The 18389-nt window shown below is 43.9% G+C and overlaps 1 protein-coding gene across 5 annotated transcripts in view; it reads right to left on the bottom strand.

Moving 5' to 3' along the window:
* Positions 1-18094, bottom strand: part of LOC119732650 (sodium leak channel non-selective protein-like) — a 57799-nt gene extending 39705 nt beyond the window's left edge. For all 5 annotated transcript variants that reach the window (XM_038206273.1, XM_038206272.1, XM_038206276.1 and 2 more), the window contains exons 1-8: positions 17866-18094; positions 7626-7810; positions 6415-6594; positions 5116-5199; positions 4286-4425; positions 3172-3300; positions 1472-1623; positions 532-674 (exon numbers count right to left, since the gene is read on the bottom strand). In XM_038206273.1, the coding sequence (XP_038062201.1) occupies positions 532-674; positions 1472-1623; positions 3172-3300; positions 4286-4425; positions 5116-5199; positions 6415-6594; positions 7626-7745 (948 nt within the window). In that variant the 5' untranslated portion in view covers positions 7746-7810; positions 17866-18094. The remainder of the gene's footprint in view (positions 1-531; positions 675-1471; positions 1624-3171; positions 3301-4285; positions 4426-5115; positions 5200-6414; positions 6595-7625; positions 7811-17865) is intronic.
* Between the last annotated feature and the right edge of the window lie 295 nt (positions 18095-18389).

The following is an 18389-nucleotide window of genomic DNA, read 5'->3' as shown; positions in this document are numbered from 1 at the left end:
CTTTGTTCTAGTGTACTAACAATTTAGAGTTTGAAAGTGTAGTTTCAAAATGCTCCTATTGTAACCAGAATTAATTTCCTGGGCTGAAATTCGGACTTAATATCCCAAAATACTTCAATTTGCGACAGATCAAACACACCTTGGAAATTCTTAGTTTTTGAGTAAAATCCATATTTCTATTTCGTGATAACCTTGTGGAGACGTATTCACCCATAGAAATTGCCCTGTGGAGACGTATACAATCTTTTGTTCCTATTATGCACATGTCTCCACAGGGTACCGTGTACCAGATCACTATCGACGGAATGCCTTACCAAGGCTAACATAAACATGGATTGCCAGCAAATGCATCACGGATACGCAATCGGTAAATGCAGAACTACATTTGCACATCAAAAAAGGAAAGATAGATTTTTGCCCCAAAAAGCTGTGCCTGAAACAGGCATCACTGGCTATGACTATGGCTCACTCCATAGCAGTATTATCACACAAATTAAGCCGTAGCCCCACAAATGAAGCTAACTGTCTTACCTTCACAAGCCAGGCAAGGAAGAAGATCATCGTGACGAAGAAGAAATAGCCACGCCATGACGAGAAGCTGTCCGTGACTTTATACATGACAAACACCCAACCCTCGAGAGACGCACTCTCATACACCGTGAAGATACTCGTTCCTAACGACAGAACATTTAAAGAGTGTTTTTCGCTAGATACTTCCACATTAAAAATGCATTCCCTGTGCTATTTTGAGTTTCACCCCAAAAAACACATTTTTTTTTCAATTGCTATTTTGAATTTTCCTAGCAATATAAAAGTTAATCACTATTAAATGAGACATCAACCAAAAACAAGCTCGATCGGATCTCAGAAGCTGCGGGCCAACGCATTTATGTTCACCTTATTTTGAACTTTTGACCCCATAGCTGTAGGTCAGATGAAGAGGTCACTGTGGACATTTTTTAATGTTTGACCGAGGCCAACATATTGACGGCGCTACTTTGGTGATTTGAGCTTCTTTGAAATTTGACTTACTTTGACATTTGACCCCATAGCTGTAGGCCTGACGAAGAGGTCACAAGGGACAGTTTTTAATGTGCCACTGTTTGAGTGGTTTGGCACAATGGTCCCGACCACTGTTTAGAATCGTTCTGAAATATGTTGTTGTTTTTTTCTGCACAATAACTCTCCGTGGGTTTTCTCCTAAACAGTTTATGGTATGAACTTGTAACTTTCAACATATATCGACCCTCATCCCGAGTGGTGCATATTACTCTGACGTCATGATGACGCCATCGGGTGTCAAATTACAAGCGACTACAACTTTCTAGATTTAGTCTTTGAAAATCAATATAAAATGAACCATGAGAGACCTGAACTTGGCTTTTGCGGGAATTGATAGAATAATCCAGGATCTTCATTTTATTGCAAGGAGCCCTTTAGGAGCAGGTGTTCGTGATCTCATTCGTCTTACCAATGTGTTCAAATCCGTTGTACCCCATGACGTCCCTCGGTAAGGAGTCTCTGTTGATACACTTCATTCCGTTGTGGCATTGGTATCCCATGTTTGTATCCATGGAGCAATGCGTGTCCGGTATCGCGAGCTCATCCATGGTGAAATTAGTACTACGGGAAGAAAGGGTCGGAGAAAGTTGCAAAACTTTCAGTTAAGGCGGGAAAAAATGTACCCAATAAGTGTGGCCTAGCGTGGCTTTTAGTGATTAGAGTTTGTGACTCATAATCAGAGGGTTAGTGGTTCGAATCCAGCTGCCGGCTATTTTAGAGTGCCGTGGCCTTGTGATCTGGAGCATTGAATTCGTGGTCTGTGGGTAATTCTGCAGGTTGTGGGTTCGATTCCAGCCTGGGGCTATGGTGCATGTGCCCTTGGGCAAGGCACTTTGTCACTCATTATTTCTTTGTCACTCATTATATAAATGGGTACCTGTGATGGCAGAGATGGTTATTGTGATTGATTTTAGCTGCTTTGCGCCGAAATGGCAGCATGGAGCTGTATACTCCCCAGGGAGCTGAGATGGTATTTGGAATGTTTCATTGGCCCAATGAGCAGGGGTAATAATGATGTAGCGCCTAGAGCACCAATACTGGGTGATACGTGCACTTTATAAACACACATTATTATTATTATTATATGTTGTGTCCTTGGGCAAGCCACTTTACAACAACTACCTCTCCACCCAGGAGTATAAATAGGTACCGGCATTAGCTGGGGAGTAACCTGCGATAGACTAGCATCCCATCCAGGGGAATTAGGAATATTCTCTGTCATTTCATGCTAAGGAACAGAGATAAACGCCGGCCTAAATTTGGGGTCCACTTTGGTCTTGTCCCTGTTACATCTTACATGTGGTCCAATGGTAACAGTGTTCAACCCATGCGCTATGGTACGTGGGTTCCAACCCTGACCAGGAGCATGGTGCTTGTGTCCTTGGGCAAGACACTTTACTACAATTGCCTCTCTCCACCCAGGAGTATAAATGGGTACCTATGAAGGTAGAGACCAGATTAAGTTGATCTCGGCTGCAAACAAAATCTCATGGCCTGATGATCAGGGGTAATGATTGTGAAGCGCTTTTAGACTTACTTTAGGTGGAAAGCGCTATAAGCAACACATATTATACAAATATTGAATGCTTCAAGTGGTGTAGTAAAACTAGCCTCCCGAGGTGATCCATGGAAATAGAATGCTGCATGGATCACCGAGGGAGGCTAGTTTTACTTCACCACGAGATAAAGCATTCAATATTTGTTTCATAACACTTCACCCATAAATTCTGCTTGGTTTTAATATTTTTAATTATTTAAATCTGAACACAGTTGAAATAAGCTTCAATTTCAGTACAAAATTGTTAGAAAATGTATTTCTCTCTTCCAAACTACCCCTTCGCGAAATGTTTGAACCCAACTCTGTGGCGTGCTCTCTTTGGAACAAAACGCGCAACGCGCAACATGCACAACAGCATGCATTTGCACTCAAAAACTGCGCCGTGGAAATAGTACTTTGGTTGCTAATGGTATAGTACTTTGGTTGCTACGGGTATAGTTCTTTTGGCCGTGCACAGAAAGAAGGCAAAAATAGAAAGTGTCATGTGACTCGCTCTCGGCCAATCAAGACACAGAATCTGCGGGTGAGGTGTTATAATATTATTTACTTACTCTTTTGTTGTTCCTTCCACCACACAATGAGCAGAGAGACTACCAAACATCTGCACCCCGAGCATTCCGTACAAGACCAGGAAAAACACCAGAAAGATGGTCACACTCCAAACTTGCTGGCCAGATCGTCTGATGGAAAAGGGTCGAGTAAAACATAAAATATCACATCAGTCAAGCAAAGTCTGAAAGCATCATAATTAAAGTTGAGTTTCACACGATATTTTCGAGTTTCATCTCGACAAATAGATTGCTTAACCCTAACCGAACTCAACCCATCAAAGTTCAACAGCAGGTTTTGTTTAAATCTGTTCGGATAGGTACAGTACCCCTAAACTGATGGTCTTTTACATTGGGTTTGGCATACCTCCAGAAACTAAGTCCAACAGCGTGTGTGTTTGCAGTTTCCCATGTGGGTGTTGGAATTTGTCAGAATGGGTATGGTTCCTAGTAAATTAGGCTGGGGAAATTATTCACTTTGAATGAGACATTGACCGAAAAAAATTGGCCCATATTTATATAATTGTATTACTTACAATTTGAATTATTGACCGCTAGACAATACTTCTGTTCTCGTGGGGCAGGCTGGTTCCTACCCCATAGTTAGTGTTGATAATGTACAGACCGGTGTCATATGAAAATCGGACTTGAATGAAAATCGGACTCTTTTTTCCCTTTTATTGGTTAAACCCTCTCACGTGACCGGTCCCTCTCCTAATTATCTATGCATGAGCATGTGCAATATCATCAATGAGTCCCTATTTCATAAAACCTAAATTCATGCTACACCGGCACAATCGGTGGATTTGCGCAATTACTCGATCTCGCAGAAATGTACTTGCACGATCGATCCTGTAGAAAATCTCAGATTTTTACTTCACTTTTTCAAATCAATCCTCCTGAGCCGAGAATTAGAAACAAAAGGGGATCGACTGCTGCAGCACAATAATCTGATGGTCTGCAGGATCGACTAACAGCGCAGTGCGATCGGAAGATAATGCAGCACGATCAGACGACAGCGTACTGATCGTGACCAACAACTGCACTATTTCGTAGTGTCAGATTGAGGTAATGTATGAGCACTGTGGTGGAAATGCCGATGACAACTTGCACGTACTTGAAAATGGACATGACCCTGGACTTAGGCAGTTGGAACTTGAGATACACTCGGACGCATCGCACTGCGATCAGCGGGCGCGGTGACCTCAGAATGGACAAAACGGTGACTTCAGGCACAACATTCGTCAATTGGAAAAACTAGGGGGGAAAATACAACAAAACACAGTGAGAAATCTAGTTGATAAAACACATTTCAAAGATAATAACATCAAATGTACATTCTTAATGCATGGTCAGGAAATCCAAATAAGATTTGTATACTACAGCCCGTCCCAAAATACTCGCAACATTTTTTTGCGAGGCTCTAGGGTCGGTGTAGAAGCACATACCGCCATTATTTTTATATCATTTTAAAGCTTGGAATCTTAACTTTATCCCTCGTAAGTATTGGTTTGATTTTTTAAAAGCGTTTTGAAATTATTCGTATTGAAAAAAAGCATGTCAAAAACAAACTCAGCAAATTGCAACGAAAATCAATCATGCGTGAATGGCTGCACGCAAGCGTTGGCACGAAGCACACGTACGCGCACTTGCTATAATTCGTCGGTTCAGTGCGTGACATCGCGTAGCTGCAATCGGCTGAATGAGAACATGTCCCGGAAGCTGATTTCGGGTGCAATTAAAAACATTTCTCAACAACTTTTGAAAATCGAAATCCTAGAATATTGTTTTTTTCGGAATACACAGCATTCACTGAGCTAAAACTTCATCAGGTTAGTTGTTAAGCACCCGTCTTTAGATTTTGTGCACTTTTGTTGCTTCTAAGGAAAAAAATGCACAAATGACAAATGATCTACAACTTTAGGCAGTACAATTTCTTGGACTTACCTGTAACACCACCGAGACCCAGACAAGAAACACCATGATGGCGTCAAAGACGCACCAATTGTCCTTGAGATACGGCGCTTCACCCTGTCAATGGAGCAAATATATACAACAAACTTGCATAAGACTTGAAATTAATTGAATTCAATGAAGACATTAACATTTGCATTACATTTTATAACACTGTATTTATTCCTTGATGAACCATAAGACTATGAAGTTCTTTTGTGGTTTTGGGCAGTATGGGCTCCGTGCACAAGTAACCCCTCAACGGTAAGAAAGGGAGAGTTGGGGGAGACCACTGGGAGAGATATTGGAATGTATTGCCGATGACAACTGACGTTTACGTGAAGACGCTATTGTTTTGTGCACATTCAGAAACCCTGCCAAATGCAGCAACATGCAACACTTGTCAAAATGACAAGCCTGCCCAGTGCAGCAAGATCCATCAGGTCAAAAGTCTCAAGGCCAAACTGCCTCAGACTTTGTGGTCACCAACTGTAGCAGGATACAACTGTAGCATTGTTCAATGGGACTAGCTCTCATTGTCTCAGAATTGGCCGTTCATGCACTGGTGTTGATGGCTCAATGCAGCAAGGTCCCACAGACTTTTTAACCAGATGCATGGTGTTGTGTCTGGCAGGGTTAGGGTTAAGTTGGGATGGTCCCAACTTATATAGGAATGGTTCCAACTCGAGTGTTGCAGTTCGTCCGGCCCAACTGGGACGCTGTCACTTCGTGCACGTGCACGGCACGTTAAAGGACGTGCATTCAATGCTGTACATTCCCGTCGGTTACGCATGCTGCAAATACGGGCAAGAGAAACTAACTTATATTTAGTTACTTATTTTGTATAATTTGCAACATGGTTGAAATGGTAAATGGACACGTTTTTGATGAATGCTGCCGTGAAAACTATGTTGTGCCCAGGACAGCTATAGTTGGGCCGGCCCTATCACTTCAGTTGGGGTAGTCCCAGCTTAAGTTGGGACCGACGGTACAGTTGCGGCTTCACAATAAGGGCAATTTGTATCCAGGACGAATTCCTGGACAAATTGTGGGTAGAATCATTCAGTTTGTCCGGAGGAAGCTCTTCATTTGTCCCGGACACGTTCCGGGGATTTTTTCATCAGCAACTGCTTGACTCACCAATACTGATAACTTCATTGCGGGAAGATTGCGGGGAAGTTGATCAAAATCCTGCCACGTGTCCACCCAATGTCCGCAACTTGTGCGGAACTCTTCCCGGATATGAACTGCGACAGGCCCTAACAGTTAATTGCAAGTTGTGCCAGTACTTACACGGATGACGCCTTTCATGTGCATCTTGGCTATCATCTCGGCAGTGAAGATAACCGATACGATGATATCCGTGACAAACGTGATGTACGTAAGTTCGGCCAGGTGCTGGAACGTCTCTGGCGTGTTACAACTGACGGATATGAAGCTGATGATTGCCATACCACGGAGCACGCCTCGTACCTAGAAATGAAAGTCAAATACCATAAATTGATTCTTCAGCGGTCAATTCATATTAACAAAAAACCAAAAAGACCCTTTCCGACTGCTAGTACTTACGTTCAATTCAAACACATCATTAGATTCTACATAAGGCTGTCTGAACAGTCACAGACAGTCAAAACATCAATCCTCTTCCCCTGCCATGCCTTTTACACAGACTAGTCACCAACAGTCGGATCATATTTCAACCATGCACTGTGACTAGTCAAATTCAGTCAACCGTCAAAAGCAGGCCAGTGGTGCCAGTAGGCACAGCTACCTTATGAATCGCCTACAGTCAAAGCATACTGGTATCAAGTTACATAAACAGTCACAGGCAGTCAATCCTGCTTTTTGTAGGCTGGGAGCTCTCAACTGTTAACAACAGTCACTTGACTGATTATGATTGAAAGGACAACTTTGCACAGAGTGTATGTTTACATAGGAGGATTAACTCATGATAAAGTGGCTTGCCCAGGGACATGCACAAGCTGTGCTCCCCCAGCCATGGGCCTCAAACATTTTGCATTCGGCCATAAGACAAAACCTATTTCGGTTTGTGTACATTTCTCACAGTGCTTGTGACTGAGTTTGACCAAGCAACTGTGGTCACCTGACTAAAAGTCATGATCTAATTGGTCAATGTGCACTGTCAAGCCCCGCCCACCTTTGGATTGTGTACATTTCTCACAGTGCTTGTGACTGAGTTTGACCAAGCTACTGTGGTCACCTGACCAAAAGTCATGATCTGATTGGTCGATGTGCACTGTCAAGCCCCACCCACCTTTGGTTTGTGTACATTTCTCAGTGCTTGTGACTGAGTTTGACCAAGCTACTGTGGTCACCTGACTAAAAGTCATGATCTGATTGGTCAATGTACACTGTCAAGCCCCGCCCATCTTTGGATTGTGTACATTTCTCACAGTGCTTGTGACTGAATTTGACCAAGCTACTGTGGTCACCTGACTAAAAGTCGTGATCTGATTGGTCAATTCGCAAGATACATTACTCACCCATGGTTGGTTGACCCATTGTATCTTGGCGCTGTCGGTGATGTTTTCGTCAGCGCCATAATCAGCTAACGGGACGTCTTCAAGCCGGCTGGTGCTATGTTTGCGCTTCTTAAGAACCATGATTGCGGTAGCCTCCAGCCTGTTTTAGTGATATTCTCTATCTTGGAGATAGTTTGGCTAAGGACCTGAGTAAAAAGGAAAAGCATCTACTAAAACATCAAAGCACTTGCTGTATTACCTTGACAAAAAAAAGAGTAAACATGATACCTTGGGATGTAAATCTCACCCGCCTCTCCCCCCCCCCCCCCCCTCCTTCCCCCACCCTGCCGTTACGGCTGTGCCTTAAGAATAGCCAAGTATGTAAAATTAGTCTCCCATTATTTTTTTCCTGACGAAGTGCATTTTGAAAAGAAAAACGTAAGCTTCTTGAGATTTCTGCGCAGATTTCTGCGATGTCGCACATTTTTTCTGCGATGTCGCAGAAATCTGCGCAGAAATCTCGATGCGTGATGTCCCTTCAGGGCCACCATATGATTGTGTCGTGAGCAAAATTAACCAAACATCATGGACGACAGCAGTGATACGGGACGTATTTAATGGACAAGCCAACAAAATCATCAATATTTTTCATATCTTTTTTTGTTGTTGTCAGTTTCAAGTCGATCATTAGCCTCATGAATGACTGCTGAATGTATGATGAGGTATGTAAATGGAATCTGGGGTGAGATAATGAGGTGGAAAAGGACAATCAGCTCCATCATGTCCATTTGGCGGTTATCACGCCCTGGTTTTATCTCCAGCGCTACATGTGAATGAATATGAGCATGTCAGCTGGAGTTACGTTACTCAACATGCTCAACATGCTCAAGCTTACTCCTAGAACTATGAGGCTCCGCGTGAGCGGAGCCTCATAGTTCTAGGAGTAGCTCAAGCTAGGTCATTACTTTACTTGCAAATACCAAAGACCACCATTGGGAAAAATGTTGCAACCTGACGCCTCTTTTTTCTTGATCATATATCATCTCAATTAAGGTCATTCATTGCAAAAATGATGATAAGAGTATTAAGACATGAATCTGGGACTGAGAAATATTTCCAATTTTGTTAGGAAATACTTAGAAAATTTTCTTGACTCTCCAGCATGTCCATAGACTTTGTACACAATCGCGGAAGTGGCGTCAGGTTGCAATGCAACATTTTTTTCCCACCATTATTTAATATACTGCCATGAATTGTGATTTTGGAATCCTGAGGTTATCACTATCATCAGTTCAACTTCAAGTTCGCTTTGAAATCAGAGCTGTGCAAAATCTAGCCCAACTAGTGTGGCCGTCGGTATGCTGCGCTGAACCTCTGGCCACACACCGTGGTACCGCGCGCTACTGAGGACGAAGTTTTTCATAAAATTCAGGGCAGTTTCTTACATTTTCAGTTTCTTACTTTCTTATGGTTGTATTCTATGATGTCTCCTATCACTTCTGGGATGCTTAGCATGTGCTTAGGTCTAATAATGTTCCATTTTCCGAGATATTCTTCAATCTTTCTGGAGCCCGCACTCGTGAAACGTCTGGTGGTGGCAGCCATTTTGAATGTGACAAGAGATGACCTCAAGCTGTGACGTCGCGTTTATGCAAATTGCTTGTCGAGCGCGCGAGGGCGCGAGTTGCAAATGCGACGGCTGTTTCCTGTGCCGTAGATCCTGAATAGAGATCGGTGCACGTGGCCCCCTGACGATAAATGCATGGTACAGGAAACAGCCGTCGCATTTGCAACTCGCGCCCTCGCGCGCTCGACAAGCAATTTGCATACACGCGACGTCACAGCTTGAGGTCATCTCTTGTCCCATTCAAAATGGCTGCCATCACCAGACGTTTCACGAGTGCATATGGACTCCAGAAAGATTGAAGCACATACAAACTTATCGCGAAAATTCACCTATGCAAATTGGGGTCAACACGCCCCTCATTATGACGTCAACGTTGAGTTCGTGCTTGCGCTCATGCCATCAATTTCAGCCCGACTCGCTTCAGTTTTATGAATGAAATCATTATGCATCGGAGAGTGAACATGCCAGAAATTTACAGTAGAAACGCTCATGATATCTGCTTTCTTTTGCCGAAGAAAGCGTCAAAATCGATAAATTATTGCTTGAGTTTTGACAGTTCAAACATTTTTTAGCGGTTTTTTTTTTTAGGAACCAAAACTTCTTATTTTTCGAGGGAGTCCATCTTTTAACTCCTAAATTTCTGTCTTCTCGAATTTGGTTCAGAAAAACCGGAATTAGTTCCATATAGAACAGGTTTTCAGCTTTCAAATGGTGTGGCACATGTGGGTGGTCGGTCTGATACGGCGATGGTCGCGAGCAATATGCATAAAAATTGCTCGCTAGAACTGCCCAAAAATGCGAATGATAGTGAAGTAATCACGTGATATAAACACGTGCAACGTGCAGGAGATATAAAACATATAGGTCAGTGGAAGACGGTTACGGAGATTAAAGGGATCCCGTTTGATTAAAGGGATCCCGTTTGATGAAATGTGTGTGTGTCTCTTTTTTTTTGTCCCTTTTACCCTGTATCCCGATGCGACGGGGTTGGGCGGTGGGTTGGGGTGGGGATGGCCCGCGGGTTGGGTGGGGGAGGCCTGCAGGTGGGGTGGGGGAGGGGGAGGGGGAGGGGATGGGGGGGGGGGAGGGCGGGGGAACAAAGACACAGTGGGTGGAATATGCACATTCTTTGGTTGAATGGCCATTGCATATATCCCAACACCTTGAGGGTCGGGGTGGGGTCCCCTGGGTGGGGGGGGGGGGAAGGAACGGGAGGGGGGTACTGAGAACCAGGATAATGGAATATTTCCTGTCTTTCATTTCTTACACCTGCACCATATCAGGACCCCTTGGAAGGGGAGTGCACATAAGGGGTTGCCGGTGGAGGGGGGGGGGGCGTGGGGGAGGATGCCTCGTGAGTGTAGAGGGGGGCCGGGGGTAGAGTACTCAAAACCAGGAAGCTTAAAATCCGGGGGGGGGGGGGGGGGGGGGGCTCAAAAGGAGGAGGGTTGAATTTCACATTTCCTTTTCTTTTTTCGGTCCTTGCAACAAATCCCGACCCTATAGTGGGCGGTGGGTGGTGGGGGCCCCCACCAACACAGAAATCTTGATATGCAAATTAGGTAAACAGCGCCGCTCATTATAGCATCATCATGAAATTCTTGCTTACGCGCATGCCATCTACTTCGGCCAATTTTCGGCCAGACTCCTTCAGTTTTATGAATAATATCATTGTAGGCCTACATCGGAGGATGCACATGCCAGAAATTTACATGTTGAAAGCAACAGAATGATGTCCACTTCCTTTTGCCGAAGAAAGCGTCAAAATCGTTAAATGAAAGGGTGAGTTTTGACAGTTAAAATATTGTTTTAGCGTTTTCCTTTTTGGAACTCAAACTTCGTATTGTCCAAGGGAGTCCATCTTTTCAATCCTGTTTTTCTTCCTTCCAACATTTGGTTTGAGATCAAATTAATTAATTCCGAGTAATTGAGGTTTTTAGCTTGCGAATAGTGTGGCCCAAGAAGGTGGTCGGTTTAATAGTGCGATGGTCGCGAGCAAAATGCATGGAAATTTATCACTGGAACTGCTAAAAATTGCGAATGATTTTCAATTGATCACGCCGGCTATATCCGGCCCGCTGGCACCGCGCGCGTTCTAATAAAAACCCCAGATTAATAAAATAATCAAGATGTTTTGTTTTCTGATGAATGATGTGACTTTATTATTGGGAATACCCCTTCCTTTTTTCCTTTCCCCTGCCCTGGATACCATATTCCGACCCTGGGGGTGGGGCGGTGGGGGAGGGCGGAGCGTGGTGTTCAAACCACGCCAAGAGGGCTGAAATTTTTTTTCCAACAAGTGAAGTTTGTCTTTTAATTTGGTGCAATTACGTTCCCGACCAGACTTTCTTTTACTGGGGGGTTAGAGTACTCCAAACCAGGAGGGATGAATATCCCGGGGAGCATCAGAAGGGGAGGGCCTGGAATTTCCCAATCTTCATCATCATCATCATCATCATCATCATCATCATCATCATCAGACGTCGTAGGCTACTGCCCGTTGACGCAACAACCGTCCACTTCTTCTGGGTTGTGTGACTGGTGAAGGGGTGATTTCCTTCGCTGAAGGGTCGCCGCAGTTAGTTTATCCACGCTGAGACCGCTCCATCTGGTGAGGCCGTCGATCCAGCGGAGTTTGGTCATTGCATTATATCCCGACCCTTGGAGACAGAGGGTGGGGGCCCCGACAAACTATTCACAGAAACCTTCGTATGCAACTAGGCGAACAGCTCCGCTCATGATGACGTCATTGTCAAGTTCTTGCTTTATTACGCGCATGACATCGTCTTCGGCCAATCTCACTGGGAGTCCATCTCTTCAATCCTATTTTTCTTCTTTCCAACATTTGGTTCGAATTCAAATGAATTTATTCCGAATAGTTGAGGTTTTCAGCTGTCGAATGGTGTGCCACATGTGGGTGGTCGGTTTGATAGTGCGATGGTCGCGAGCAATATGCATTGGCATTTTTCGATGGAACAGCCAAAAATTGCAAATGATTTTCAATTGATCACGCCATCACCGCTTGCGTTCTAATAAAAAAAACAAGATTAATCTAAAAAGCAAGATGTTTTGTTTTCTGATGAATGATGCACCTTTATTATATTATTGGGAGTAGGCCTACCCCTTTCATTTTTCATTTCCCCTGTCCTGGATATCATATTCAGACCCCCGGGGTGGGGCGGGGGCGGGGTGTGCGGTTCAAGCCATGCCAAGAAAGCTGAAATTTGTTTTCCAACAGTGATTTTTGTCTTTTTACGGTGGTGGTGCAATTACGTTCCCGACCAGACTTTCTTTTTTACTGCGAGATGGGACTGGGTTGGGGTGGGGGGGGGGGGGGGTTGAGGCCGGGTAGGGGTTGTTGGGGGTCGGGGGATTTTCTTCCAGTGATTCTCAGTTCCAGATCATGATGCCCAGTGGGTGGGTGTGGGAGTGGGCAGGGCTGGTGGATTTACCAAACAAAGGATTGCATATTTTTCAAGTGATTTTATTCAGACCTGCATACCCGTGGGTGGAGGGGGGGGGGGAGACGGGTTGGATTTCCCAAAACAAAGAGGATGGAATATCATTCCTGTTCTTCCAGCGATTAATCTTAAGACGTGCTGCTCTTGGGGGGGGGGGGGGAGAGACGGGGGGGGGGGGGGGGGGAGAGGAGGGGGAGAGAGAGGTGGAGGGGTTATAGTACTCCAAACCAGGAGGGTTGAATATCCCCGGGAGAGCCGCAGATGGGGAGGGCCTGGAATTTCTCAATATTCTTTTGATTTGGTCCTTGCATTATAATTCCGACCCTTGGGGCAGAGGGTGGGGGCCACGACAAACTATTCACAGAAACCTTCGTATGCAAATTAGGTGAACAGCGCCGAATTGTATGACGCAATCGTCAAATTGTTGCTTTAATACGCGCATGACATCGTCGTCGATCAATTTCGGCCACTCTCGCTAGGAGTAGGAGTCCATCTCTTCCATCCCGTTTGTCTTCTTTCCAGTGTTTGGTTCAAATTCAAATGAATTTATTTCGAATAGTTGAGGATTTTAGCTGTCGAATGGTGTGCCACATGTGGGTGGTCAGTTTGATTGTGCGATGGTCGCGAGCAATATGCATGGAAATTTTTCGAAGGAACTGCCAAAAATTGCGAATGATCAGTATACAGTACGTACGTGCAGCAGAGCAGGGGATCTACCCGATGTTCCCCAATACCATGTTCCCCCAAATCCATAGGATTAGGGTTAGGGTTAGGGTTAGGGTTAGGGTTAGGGTTATATTGGTAAGGATTTCGAGAACATGGTATTGGGGAACATCGGAATTGGGGAACATAGACATGCACCCGTGCAGGAGCTATGGAAGAAGCGTTACAAAGCAAGGATTCCGTTTGTTGATGGCCTTTTTTTTCGTCCCTTATACTATCCCAAAGCGACGAGACGGGGTTGAGTGGGTGGGGTGAGGGAGGCCCGCGGGTTGGAGTGCAGGTTGGAAGGGTGGGGAGGTTGGGGGCGGTGCACCGGGAACACTCCATGCACATTTTTTATTGACCCTTTTGGCCTTGCCCATTATCCCGACCCCTTGGGGCAGGGCGGGGATAAAATTTCCTTTGTTCCTAATTTTTCCTTTTTTCCGTGCACCATTATCCAGACCCTGGGGAAGGGGGAGTTAGGGGCGGGGGGAGGGGCGAATGGGGGATGGGGGCAAATGGGGGATGGGGGCCGCGTCCCCACTTCTACGCCTGTGCAATTAAGCGTGTGTGTGTGTGTGTGGGGGGGGGGGGGGTTAGAGTACTCCGAATCAGGAGGTTGGAATATCATTTTTTTTTATTCACCCTTTGCGCTGTCCCCTGGCGCGGAATGGAATATACTATGGGGTGAAAATATCCTATTTTCATGCAATGATGTTTTGGGTTTTTTTGGGGGAGAGGGGGGGGGGGTGGGGGTTTTATACGAAAACTCAAAAACAGTAATCATGAAAAATATAAAATTTAAAAAAAAATGCAAATTGCAGACACGAATATCTCATATCTCTTTTGTGAAAATGTTGTGGCTCTGAAAAGAGCCGTTTTGGTTTTAGTTTGTTGATTTGATGATTTCTTCGAAGGCTTGGCCGACACTTTCTTCTGCTTGCTCGATGTGTTCTTGCTAGCTGGCTTCTTGGCTGGCTTGAGCTCGGCTGACTTGGCTGGCATGGCTTGGTGGAGGATTTCTTGACAGATGTATATTTGACTTGGATGGCGTTTTCTTGGCAGCTTTCTTGGGTGACTTCTTCGGCGCGGGTTTCTTGACTTTCTTCACCATTGTGGCTTTCTTGGCTTTTCTGCAATCTTGGCTTTCATTTCCCGTTCCTTCTTGGCCTTGATTCTCTCCTTCTCCTTAGCTGCCTTAGCCTTGGCCGGCAGCCTTCTCTTTCTCCTCGGTGGTGTCAAACTTGAACGTACCAGCGGCTCCCTTACCTGCCATCCGAGTGGGGCCGTATCATAAGTCCGACGCCTCATAAGTCCGACGCCTCATAAATCCGAAATTTCGGACTTATGAGGCGTCGGACTTATGAGGCATACAATTTATTAATTCCGCTTCATAGGTCCGACGCCTCATAAGTCCGACGCCTCATAAGTCCGACAAATTAAACGCCTCGTTTTTACGTTGTCGGACTAATGAGGCGTCGGACTTATGAGGCGTCGGACCTATGAGGCGTCGGACTTATGAGGCGTCGGACTAATGGGCCTTTATTTGGTTAGGGGATGCGATTTTGTCGGACTTATGAGGCGTCGGACCTATGAGGCGTCGGACTTATGAGCGGACCCCATCCGAGTGAGCCTCCAACTTCATTGATTCATGTTTTATTATTTAAAAGTTTACTCTAGCATGGCTTATTACACAGAAATTCTTAGGGTGGATTATCTGGATCCGCACGTCCGTACCCCCGTGGGCGTACCAAACACCTCCCTTATACATTCTATAGGCATGCAAAAAAACCATATCTTTTTTCGCCTCTTTGGCCGACGTTCTGACTTGGTGGGTCCTTTTTCCGCAAGTTCAGAATATTTTCTCTAAAAATTGGAGCAAACTACATGTATTTGAAATGCCTTCCTTTGTCAGAAACCAACAAAATAGAAACTGCATTCTCATGTTTAGACGATACACAATAACATCAGAGGAGAATAACAATCAGTACTGACGAACTATTCGCTCACAAGATGCCTTTGATCACTAGTTCTCCATAATTATTTAGAGTATTTTGTATTCGGAGTATTCATCATTTTCCATCGTTTCCAATGACCTTTCAATAACATTGGACTTAAAGGGAAATCTGAAGGGCTCCGCTAAGCCTCATATAGGTCAGACGCATATAGGCTTCAAGTCCGGCAAAATCTAATATAAGGCCCATAACTTATAAAATTCCGACGCCTAGGTCCGACACCTCATCATTCCGACGCCTAATAATTTGGAAATTTCGGACTTCCGAGGCGTGGCGGGGGTCCAGGTTTATCATCGGAGGAGTCGGACTTGCGATATATAAGGCCCCAACCTTGATAGTATAGCCTCCCATGCAGCTACGGAACAACTCGAAATTTCGGTTAATCAGGGTATATATATATATTGTTTTATTTCGTAGTACTATGCAGTTTTCTTTGACCATGGAGGGATGGTTTGAATTTCAAGTTTTGAGTTATCAGTGTTGACTTTATCCAGATTTCGCTTATTCCAATTTGTCAGCGTTTTCACGAAGGGGTGAATTTGCCGCAATAGGTGTTGGGGTTTGATGGTTAGGGTTAGGTTTGGGGAACAGGTATAACATAATGCACCCGTTGAACTTGCAGTGGTTGTCAGAAAAGAGGTTTTAAGTTGGTCATGATTTGGAATAAACATTTCGCCTACTACTGACTAACTTTTGAAACACAGATGAAACTTCAAAGATGTACCAATTACAGAATAATGGAACAACAATTGCGAGGTACCGGTATCGTAACTAATCCCCATAGATGTTTGTCTGGTCGTGAAAACTAAATCCCACACACTTGTTTTGGCAAATTGCCGATACCCATTCCCCACCCTTTGAACGAATTTGTCTCTTCGTAAAAAATCAAAAGACATTCAGGTGAAGTTTTCTCAACAATGATTGTTATGATTTCGTTGATTTTATCTGATTTTGACCAAGACTTCTTTCCAAAAAATGTTTGTTGCGTGCATTTACCAATTTCAGCCGGAACAAGAATTTTGAAAAAAGGTATGATTTTTGGACTGATAATTTAGTCCCTCCGTAAAAACGCTGAAAAACTTTTGCAATTTGATTCAAAAAATTGCAAAACTATTTTTTAGAAGACCTGTCATGCTTACTGCTTACTTCCTTTGATTCGATTTTTTAAAGAACGAGTTTTTGACTATGTATTAGCCTGGGGGAGATGATAATCTGGATTGTTTGTTTTGCGTCTGTTCTTTGACGACTCTTCTGAATTGCCCCCATGATCTACCCCTTTCGTGAAGTTGGCATCAAGTGTATTTCCTTTTATTTTCATGCCTTTGTTGTTATAACTTCTCGACATTATTGACAAGTGGTGAACATTCATATTCGTACTTTTATTAGTCATCTAAGTTAAAAACAAACACATTCTTGTCCTGGTGTAAAATCAAAGAGTAAAAAAAGTAAAAACAGCATGCAAGAACTGACAATAGTATAACTTACATTTAAATTAACCTATGAATAAAATATGCCTAACATAATAAATTTTAAAATGATAACAAAAAGACTGACAGCAAAAAGACACGATGCTTATCCGTCCCGGGCTAGCACTGTGACAATAAAATATAACTTAAACATATGCCGGGGAAAAAAGGATAAGAACTTTAAAAATGTGGTTTTTTTTCCATCGTCGTACGCGTAAAAACCACAGGTTCAGATTTTGAAAAGTTATTAAACTTAAATAAGGCTATTTTGTACTGTGTTTTCCAGTGGCTAATCACAACAAATGATGTAGGAATCTATACGATCTTTCATATTTGCTGTATTATTATGTAACTTTGAATATAATCCAATTGCATTTTGGTCAAAAATAAAATGAAGCAAGCTTCGAATTTAACTCCGTTTTAAAAAATTGACTTGAAGCCCCCGATCCCCTAGTTCATCCAATACATGTACATACGCATTTGTAAGCAGTATGCATGCAGTGCATAGTGTGCCTGGCCGTGGCGTGGGAACGTATCAGATTACATATCGGCCGACCGCAATATCGATCGGTTCAAAAATAGAGGGTCCGCGCGGGAATTGACCTAGATTGACCCGCAAATGTTCGGGTTGTCTGTGACGTAGGCAAGTCACCGACATATTTTTCTAAAAATGACTGCAAGTGCGCAGGCGTGCAAATTCCCGCACGATGCATAGGCCAAGTTCGTATGTGTGAAGAATATCTCGGAAAATGGAACATCATTAGACCTAAGCACATGCTAAGCATCCCAGAAGTGATAGGAGACATCATAGAATACAACCATAAGAAAGTAAGAAACTGAAAATGTAAGAAACTGCCCTGAATTTTATGAAAAACTTCGTCCTCAGTAGCGCGCGGTACCACGGTGTGTGGCCAGAGGTTCAGCGCAGCATACCGACGGCCACACTAGTAGTGGGGCTATGCAAAATCAATCGAAGTTCTAACTCACCGCATCAACAACGATCAACAAAATCCCTCTTGACAATCAACAGATTCACACCGGTTAGCGACGATCTCGTTGTTACAAGACGACTCTTGCATATTTACAAATCAACCCAACGAACCGATCTTGAATCCAGGAAAAAATCAGGCGTTTCTTGGTCAATCGCTAGCGCAGTCTCAATCATTTTTCACAGCTGTCAGAAATGTATAATGTAAACAAGTAATTTTATGCAGACTAGTCTGTTACTAAAATCATTCGCGTAGCTTTGCATAGAGTATCCGCTTTGTAATAAGGGAACAAGACCATTGCGTTAATGTGCTCGCAGAACGCATGCTGAGCGCAGTGTGGTGTACACCAGTCAAAATATAATCGCATCTAAATGATTGGAATGTTGGCGCGGGTACCAGTCACATTCCACACGGTTCACTTTTACTAGCCCCGCCCCTCCCCCGCGTGCAAAGGGGGGGGGGAGGGATAACGTTCAATTAACTAAAATACCTTGAAAAAAAATTAAACAGAAAAAAGAAAAA

This window comes from Patiria miniata, unplaced genomic scaffold (genome assembly GCF_015706575.1).
Source record: "Patiria miniata isolate m_02_andy unplaced genomic scaffold, ASM1570657v1 HiC_scaffold_24, whole genome shotgun sequence".
NCBI classification, from domain to species: Eukaryota; Metazoa; Echinodermata; class Asteroidea; order Valvatida; family Asterinidae; genus Patiria; species Patiria miniata.
The sequence above is the reverse complement of the archived record's forward strand: the minus strand, read 5'-3'. Positions and strand labels throughout refer to the sequence as shown.